Here is a 9,530-nt window from a genome sequence, read left to right on the forward strand (position 1 = left end):
CTGCGCATTGATTGTAGTTCGCTCCTCTTTAGGTCCAAAGATAATAACTTCAGTTTTGTTTCTGTTCAGCTGGAGAAAGTTTTGGCACATCCACACATTTATCTGTTCTAAGCATCTATTCAGTGATTGGATGGGTTCAGAGTCACCTGGTGACCCTAATGACCCCACCTGCAGCAGCTTTAACATTTCCTGACCTTGACTCTCTTTACTCTTCTTCCTCAGTTTATGCATCAAAATATCGGCTATTTTGTCAGCTGAGATTGTTACAAATTAAAAGTCCTTTAGCTTTAGAGAATAAAGTGGATGTTTGTTTGTTTTTTCAGACATATTGTTTGTAATGCGTTCCAGCAGTTTGTCATGATTTGTGTTGTTTCCAGAAAGCCATGGAGGAAGAGGAGGAGGAGGAAGAGGAGACTGAGACGAAGCCCGACCCCCTTCATCAGCTGATTCTACATTTCAGCCGCACGGCTCTCACAGAGAAGCTGTAAGTGCGTCCCGCAGCTTCCGCCGCTCAGGGGCGTGGCTTCAGTCCACCTGTCTGACGCTTCTGTTTGCTCCTCGCAGGAAACTCGACGTTGACCATCTTTACATGTCGTACGCTGATATCATGGCAAAGGTCGGTCCTCGCTGCGCCGTAAACTCGGGAGGAACGGGGAAAAGGAAGTAAAGAACTGCTGACCTTCTCCTCTCTTCATCAGAGCTGCCACATTGGTGAGGAGGACGAAGGGGGAGAGCTGGAGGGGGAGGAGCCGTCCTTTGAGGTGCGACAGACAGAGATGGTATGGGGGGTGACCAGGGGAGGGGAGACAGGGGAGTCAGCGGAGAAGCAGCTCCCCGAGCACTGAGTGACCACACCGTGACATCACACTCGGCACACCCCCCACCCAACCACGCCTTCCTTCGTCCACTTACACCACCCGTCTTACTTCCTGCAGTGGTGGACTGACCTGTGCATGCCTTTGCTGGACCGCCAGCAGGATCAGTGTTATGGATTCAATCTCTTCCTAAAATGCATGACCGGAGTGCAGAGAGATGACAAAATCAGACCCTGAGTAGGATCACAGATTCCAAACCCGATCAGCTTCTGGTGAAGAAGACGGGCTTTTGGACACTGTGATGATGTAGATCTGAAGATCCTCTGCTTTGCTGGAAGGGTAGCATTACAGCTGTTAGCACGGTCCGTTTTACTCTGTGTTGTTCAGAGCATGTGTTCACGTAGTGCTTTTTCTCCTGCAAGCAAAGAATCAGTCAGAAACATTCACCTGGCATTTTTATTCATTTATAAAAACACTCGGAGCCGACAGCTTTTTGGTATCCATGACAATAACTGACCAACAGACGCAGTTTAATGATGAGCAAACATCGTCTTTTTGTTGTTTTCCACTGTTAAATCCACATTATCAGCTGGTTAGTCTGATCATCGTTGTAGTTAAGATCACAGTTTTAGGTGTTTAGGTTTCTGCTCAGTGGAGCAAACACTAAACACTTTGGTCTGAAAAAGGATTATGTTATAACTTTCAGCAATACGACAAAAGCATGTAATGTTTTTTGTTTCTAATGTTACTTTCTTAGTTACAAACTAGAACATTAATATTAAAAATACTCGTTACGTTCCTCACTTTGAGGTGTTTTAGTCCAACTAGCTTCTGCCTCCTGACAGCGTTCAGCTGTGCAGAGGAGAGAGGAAGTCCGTTTTTAAAAGTGTTAAAATTTTGCTGCATCTTTTTCTGGCTATGAATCAGACAAAACTGAGTGACAGCAAGCTATTTAGAAAGTGGGAGTATAAACCACTTTCTGCTTGTTTTCTGACTATGACTGCTTACCTGGAGAGAAAGCATTGTCTTTTCAAATCACCTAAAGCAGCCACACAACACCCTTCCTTTAGGCACATTCGTTTTCCTTTTCCTCATCGGGAACACCTGGAAAAAGCTCAGAAAAACCCCTGTGTGGACACATGCGTCCTTTCAGAACCTAATTAGTGCACAGAACCGTACTGATAACAAGCATGAAGCCCTGAAACGGGTTTTTTAACAGTAAAGTGAGACATCTTTGTGCATTTGTGGTCAGTCTGTGGCAGACTCGCACCACCCCTTCCTGACTCACACCCCCTGCGCTCTGCTTCTTCACTTAGCTGTCTTAAAGCTCCGTTTGGAGTTCTAACAGCTGACTGACGGATTTTGTCTTCACTTTGAATTGGACAAGGCTAACAAAGTCTCCCTCTCTGCAACCGCAGTAAAAGCCTGCACAGTCCAAGCCCAGACACACACACACACACACACACACACACACACACACACACACACACACACACTCTCGTAGCTACCTCTGCAGTCACTCATAATAAAGCCACGTATCGATGAGCCTCTGTAGCCAGAGGAAAGTCCGGGCATCAGGCTGACGAGGGAGGGGGGCGGAGGGAGGGGCTTTGTGCATGGTGTGCAGCCGGCCGGACGGTCAGATTAACCTCTTTTGTCAACAGGATGGTTGGTTATAGCCCCTGTGCTGGAACGACCCAAAATAAGCTCATCATGTTGCAAAAGCTGAACCCAGCATTAAGACCATGTGTGGAACTAAACAGGTGCTTGTGATCCTTTTCTGTTTTTAAACTTGGAAATATTAGGTTATGTGTCAGGACAGCAGGTCTTTAAAATGAAGAGAATACAGTTCCAGGTTCAGAAGAACACGTGACAGATCGTCTCCGGTTGTTTTTAGATTAAAAAAATCAAACTAAGTCCACGCCACCTGTAACTGTCAGTAATCGTCCTCTGTATGAGTCTCACTCATCAGCATAAATTAACTGGACTTAAAGGGGAAGTTGAAGCTGAAACAGGATAAGCGCCCCCTGTAGGCTGGCTGCAGTACATTTTTACATCCAGTAAATTAATGGGGCTCAAACATCAAAATACACCTCAGAGAATTGTTCACTCCTGTTGATTTCTGTAGTATTTCTTCCTCTAAAACATTTAGTTGTAATCAGTTATTTGATGCCTAAATTAAATATAATTGTTCGTAATGGAGGAGGCGGGGCTTAAAGCCACACATCTGGACTCTGGGTCCAGAAATACGACATGGCAGCGCCTGTAAACCGGACCCTGCTGGCTCCAGGCAGAGACACTTTGTCCATTTTTTTATGTTGATGGACTCTCATCCTTGTGGAGGATTTTTGACCCACATTTCTTTACAATATGGCTTCAGTTTGATTGTTTTTGCCAGCAAAAAGACAAAACCTCTGCTTACACAGAGATGCTCACACTTGTTTGTTCAGCAGCACCTGGAGGGTTTTAGCTTTCTGGGTTTTTATTTATTATTTTTTTAAGCCTGCATCAGCCATCTTGAATCAGGTGGAGGTCAAAGGTTAATCAGTTGTAGTTGATTACTTTCTGACATTTTTTATTAGTCCAGCTGTTCATGAGATTTATTGGAGACAAACATAAAGAAATGTTTTCAAAAACATCATCGCCCGCCTTTCACCTTCCGGCAGGGGGGTGACGGCTGTGATACGATGTTTTCTCATCTGAGTTTGTATTTACTTCATTTTAAGACCAGGTTTAAATAAATACCACTAAGTAAAGCAGTTTACCAGGAAGGTGTGTCTTTTCTTCAGGGATCATTTGAGATTATAAAATTAATGTAAAACAATAAACATTCAGTGCTTTCATTAATGCTGGAACTGCAGTTAGAAATAAAAAACAGTTTTATTTTTATTGTTAACCATTGTTAAAATTATTCTGAACATTTGTGCATAAGTCTGCAACTTTTCCTCGGTTTCCTAAAATGTTTATCAGGAGTACAGAAGAGGATTAAACTGTTGTTAGAGGTTATAAAAGTTGAGAATCGTCAGAAGAGAGACCTTCAGCTGTTCTGTTGGAAGCGGAGGTTGCATGATGTGTAACTCATGCGAGCAGCTGCTGCTTCACGGGAGGAGTGTGTGTGTGTGTGAGGTGTGTGTGTTCTGCTCTGGGACGAAACGTTTGCTGCCGTGGTGTGTGTTTGCACCTCCGGAGGATGTCGAGAAGCTGGAATAACTGCCTCCATCACTAATACACATCGTGTGCATGGGAGAGCGTGTGCGTCTGTGACGATGAGGAGTAAATTCAGCGCACGGGCGAAGGCAGCACCACGAGCCCGGCTCTGAGAAAACCTCTGAACTGTTCGTCACAAAATGTTCAGTATTACAGCAGAGCAGTATGGTTCTTTGTGAAGGGACCGATTTATGGATTCCTCCATCTTTTTACTGTATTCTCAGCTCAACAGTTTGAACGTCACTGGGAGGATGTAAAGAAACTGAGAAAATTACCTCAAATAAGGCTAATATTGCTAAATGCATAAATAGTATTGGAAGGAATTATTTAATGTCACTTCTGATCAATGGTAACAACAATTTATCTTTAATAAATGTAGATTAAAGTTAAATAAATGAGACGAACAGCACCACCTAGTGGTTTAATGTATCATAATCTGAATCTGAGGTGATTTCTGTTCAATTGGAGCATCACAGCTGGGTCTGAGTGTGTGTGTGTGCGTGTGTGTGTGTGTGTGAGTGTGGGGGGCAGTGCGGTTGTTCTTGGCGGGCTTTCAGCTGTTGTCCCACTCGTTCTGCTCCACAGGAAAAGGAGATGGAGAAACAGAGACTTCTGTACCAGCAGTCCCGTCTGCACAACCGCGGGGCTGCAGAGATGGTGCTGCAGATGATCAGCGCCTGCAAAGGTAGCTGCTCGTTTAGGAGCCCCAAAGAGTCCGAGTCTTATGACCCACAGCTGTTAAAGTTCTGGTTCTGAATTACTCTGACAGAAGCAGGTTTGTTGTTGTTGTTGTCCGCTCTCCAACACGGGGAATTTAAATCTTATATTAGGAGTAAGCTTCCTCATAAAGCTTCAGATTTGCAGATCCTTGATGATGTCAAATGATTTTAAACTCAGTGATGGGTCAAAGGCCGTACCCGGGAATCCAGCAGGAGGACCTGATGCTCAAATCAAAAATTAGATAATTTCTTTCTGATTGGCCACATTCTGATGTCCAATGATGGTAAAATCCGGTCCATCTGAACTCTGATTGGTTGGAAATCTCTACCAACAGCTCTCAAACACATTAAATCTCTACCTGCCTTTATTTTCTACCTCAGAGCTTTTATCTTTTGTTAAATCTTTTTATATCTAATATTTTTCAGATGCGTGGATGTTCACCTGGCTGAAGTTGCCTTATCCTTTGTAGCTTTTTAAGAACAGTGCTGTTGCATGTTGCACACGGTCTCACCTGTTTCTGCTGATTCCAGGTGAACCAGGAGTCATGGTGTCTTCCACACTCAAACTGGGAATCTCCATCCTCAACGGAGGCAACAGTGACGTTCAGCAGGTAAAACCAGCCTGGAAAAGCTTTGAAAGCTTTCAGAGAAGTCCCATCTTTACCAGTAAGATGGAGTAAAACCAGGCTGACTGTTTGGAAGAACTTGTCTCTCCCTGTTTGTGCAGAAAATGCTGGACTACCTGAAGGACAAAAAGGACGTGGGGTTCTTCCTCAGCGTTCAAGCTCTGATGCAGACCTGCAGGTCTGTGATATTAACAGATAAGTTTGCATCTGTAAGTGACGGGGAAGCTCAAACTTCTTAAAATCCTTTTTGATGTTGGCAGCGTTTTGGACTTGAATGCGTTTGAGAGGCAGAACAAGGCGGAGGGACTTGGGATGGTTTCAGAGGAGGGCACCAGTGAGTATGCTCCACAGTCTCCTACAGCGCAGACACTGATGCTGCATTGTGACATAATGGGACAGTTTTTAGCTCCTGTATGCAGTCTGATCATATGTGCATTTGTGTGTGTGTATGTGTGTGTGTGTGTGTGTGTGTGTGTTTGTGGATGCCTGGATGCAGAAATGTTTTCAAGACAGAGTCTTGGAGCAACGGCACACTTTTACCGCCCGATTCTGACAAAGTTGGAGCAAAGTTGTGTAAAATGGAAATAAAAGCAGAATGCAATGATTCACAAATATTTTCTTCACAGTGGAACTCAGAAAACATGTCAGATATTTGACCTTTTCTTTAAATGATGTAATTTTGAATTTTATGGCAGCAGCACGTCTCTTTAAAGTAGCTCCAGATGTTTCCCTCCTCTCCATCAGTCTGTAAACATCTGGACCTGAGGTTGGCCCGTTCTGTCTGTTCAACAGTCCTGGATCTTCTCTGGATGTTTTTGTTTCTGGACTGCACCCAGACTTCTCTTCTACAAGCCGTGCTGTTGAACCAGTCTGTGGTTTTGCATCGTCTTGCTGAAATATTCAAAGCCGTCCCTGAAAAAGATGTTCTAAAACCTGTATATGCCATTCCGCTTTTACAGCCTTTTGTTTTCCCCTGGAACAACTTTTTGGGGATGAGTTGCTGCCACTGAATTCAAAATTATCTCATTTTTTTCAGAACAACAGTTCAGTTTCTTAGTTTAAATATTCAATATGTTCATCATATTCCATTGTGAATAAATTACGAGTTTGTTGGATTTTTTTTTTATTTACTGACATTTTACAAATTTTCCCAACTTCTCAGAATTGGGGTTTTTCTTGTTTATGTCCGAAACCTTTTATCTTCCACTGACAGCCCTGAGACTTCTGGACTCACGTCGTCTTTCTTTGTTTTTCTCTCCTCTCCATCTTGTTCACTTATCAACCTTCTTACCTCTCATGCCCATGTCCTTCCCACACGTCAAATTGCTGCTCTCAGATAAGAAGCTAGAACGTGGTAAATGAACCTTTGCTCTCATGTATTTTCCCTCTAACTTCCTCCCTCTCTGTCCTCCCTGTCTGGTTAATCACCCAACTAGTTTTCTCCTTGCTGTGAGATTAATATGCATTTCATTTCACACTCAAGGACTTGTTAAAACTGAGCTTTACAGTCACCTTCTTACTGTTGCACGATACACATGCTGCTGCGGGTCTACTGGTGCATTGTATCTCTGCATTTCTTTGCCCCTGAAGTGATTGCAAAGTTTGATTTTCATCCTTGAGTGTTTTTTTAATCACACATCTACTGTAACTCCAACCATCTGAGTCTGACCTGCAGGAGGGCCGGCCTGTAACTTCAGGCTTCCTCTCCTGGTTTTTAAACCAAACTGACCTTCTGTCTCACAAACTGAAATGAATTGCAGTAGGAACAGTTCAGGTTTCTCTCATTTGGATCGTTTAAAGGTCGCCATCAGGTCGACCCTTCAAATCAGGAACTGCACTGCATAGAAATCCTCACATGAACCTCGAATTGGTTTTATTGGACCTCGGCAGTGTTGCAGGATTTCATGTAAAATATCAGATCTTATAAAGTAGTGAACCTTTTGGTCTGACTGACTGATAACAGGAGCTTTAATAACATACAGTTTTTTTACTCATTCAAGAGATTCTTTAGCAGTCTTTACTATGATTCCAGATTTCAGTTTCTCTCTGTATTTGTGATAAAATCCACCACTGTTTGTTTTATGTTGTGTTTAAACTGTAGCATCAGTCTGTATTTTTGTAAGAGACACAACTTTGTATTAAAGGAAATTTAAATATTTTAAGTCTGCTAAAATATCAGATTTACAGAAAGTCCAGCTAACCGAGGTTTTCAGAGTGCAGTAGATCTGTCCTGCATGTCAGTGTCTGTCTGCCCGTCTGTCTGTCTCTCTGCCTGTCTCTCTGTCTGTCTCTCTGTCCGCCCGTCTGCTTGTCTGTCTCTTTGTTTGTGTCAGAAATGCTGTTCTCATTTCACTGTGATGTGATCTGTGTTTGTTCTGAAGTTTGTTTTTGTAAAAATGTGGAACAAAGTAAGTTTTAACAAAAGCAGAAACTCACAATTTTGCTGTTTTATTTATGGACGTGTGTACACACAACAGTCAAAAACACTCATCTTTTGTCACCGGTATGAGTTTTAATTAATGGTATCAGTAAAATAAAATCCAAAGTTTTTAATTTCACCAGTAAAGATGATAAAATAAATGCATTTATTGACATATTCCCCAAACAGGCCAAGTGTCCCTGCCTTCTCTTGTTTTCAGACTTGAATCCAGCAGGAACCGTTTTAGGGGAGCTGCCATGTTGGATTTTTGGAACCAGAGTCTGTGCACTAACCACGTGGCGCTTTAAGCCCCGCCTACTCCCTGGCAGACAATCAACGTGTCACATGACTTTTAATTTAAGCATGAGAGAACTAATTACAGCTAAACGTGTTAGAAAAATAACTTTAAACACATAGCAACAAGTGACTCAACATGTAATATGTTTATGTTCCAGTTAGATAAACAGATAATTAGAAGAAATGTTCAAAGATTAACTAAAAACATTTTAACAATATCCTTAATACACCTAAATCCTTGTGCTAAGTTTTGTTTTCTACTCTGTTTCCTAACAGAATAACACACTTCACTTATAGTCTGCAGAGAATCTGTTCCCAGGATTATTTAAATCTGTCTTTTGTTGCTCGGCCCAGATGAGAAAGTGATGGCAGACGATGAATTCACCTGCGACCTCTTCCGCTTCCTGCAGCTGCTGTGTGAAGGCCACAACAACGGTGAGTCGGTGAGCAGAACCGCCACCCCGGTCCTCTGCTCCAACCCAACCTCTCCAAACGGAGTCCCGCCCCCCGCTGCGTTCTGTACACGTACCGTTTCAGCTTCAAGTGTAATAAGTTTCTGATGTCTGTGCTCAGATTTCCAGAACTATCTGAGAACTCAGACAGGCAGCACCACCACCATCAACGTCATCATCTGCACCGTGGACTACCTGCTTCGACTACAGGTCACTCTCATGCACTGAAAACTCATCTTTGAGTAACTTCCTCCAAAACTCATGGAGCAGCAAAGCCAATTCCTTTATTGTTGTTCTTTGGGTTTTTACACGGAAAGATTTAAAAATACTCCCAGCTGAGTGTGAAGATCCAGGTCCTCCAAGAGAGTCGAGTCAGGTCAGATTTATTTATAACCAAAGTGCTGTGCACGTAGAAGGTAATAACAGACAATAAAACAAGACAAATTAAAAGAGAACAGAAATAAAATCCAAGTAGAAGACACAGCTTGGGTTAAAAATTAAAACAGAACGTAGAAGGGGTTTTGAAGACAGGCTTCTGGAGTAACGGTGGAAACTCGGAGGAGTCTGCCTCAAGCAGAGGAGTTTAAACATCTGGGAGTCTTGTTCCTGAGTGATGGAGATGGAGATGGAGATGGATCGTCTGCAGTAATGAGGACGTTGCTCCGGTCTGCTGTGGTGACAGAGGAGCTGGAAGCTGTCGGTTTACTGGTGCATCTGAGTTCAACCTTTAGTCAGGAGGTTTGGATCACGACTGAAAGGGTGAGATCTTGGATTCTCGTATCGCTGGTACTGGGGTCATCGTCTGTCCGTGCACGTCGCTTCAGAGCTGCAGACCGTTCACACCGGAGTACGGTGACGGTCGCATTTAAACTATCCATCCATTCTCTTCCGCTTATCCGGGGTCGGGTCGCGGGGGCAGCAGCCTAAGCAGGGAGACCCAGACTTCCCTCTCCCCAGCCACTTGGACCAGCTCCTCCGGGGGAATCCCAAGGCGT

General features: G+C 43.4%; 1 protein-coding gene across 3 annotated transcripts in view; it reads left to right on the forward strand.

Annotated features, from left to right (window-relative positions):
- ryr1b (ryanodine receptor 1b (skeletal)) overlaps positions 1-9,530 on the forward strand; it is a 76,574-nt gene that overhangs the window by 53,920 nt on the left and 13,124 nt on the right. Inside the window, exons 78-87 of one of the 3 annotated variants that reach the window (XM_017431059.3) lie at positions 378-484; positions 565-616; positions 699-779; positions 4,608-4,707; positions 5,273-5,352; positions 5,469-5,545; positions 5,628-5,701; positions 6,704-6,721; positions 8,438-8,518; positions 8,657-8,745. In XM_017431059.3, coding sequence (XP_017286548.1) covers positions 378-484; positions 565-616; positions 699-779; positions 4,608-4,707; positions 5,273-5,352; positions 5,469-5,545; positions 5,628-5,701; positions 6,704-6,721; positions 8,438-8,518; positions 8,657-8,745 — 759 coding nt within the window. The remainder of the gene's footprint in view (positions 1-377; positions 485-564; positions 617-698; positions 780-4,607; positions 4,708-5,272; positions 5,353-5,468; positions 5,546-5,627; positions 5,702-6,703; positions 6,722-8,437; positions 8,519-8,656; positions 8,746-9,530) is intronic. The other 2 variants (XM_017431060.3, XM_017431061.3) reach the window with 2 other exon arrangements.

This window comes from Kryptolebias marmoratus, linkage group LG2, assembly GCF_001649575.2.
Source record: "Kryptolebias marmoratus isolate JLee-2015 linkage group LG2, ASM164957v2, whole genome shotgun sequence".
In the NCBI taxonomy this organism is placed as follows: domain Eukaryota; kingdom Metazoa; phylum Chordata; class Actinopteri; order Cyprinodontiformes; family Rivulidae; genus Kryptolebias; species Kryptolebias marmoratus.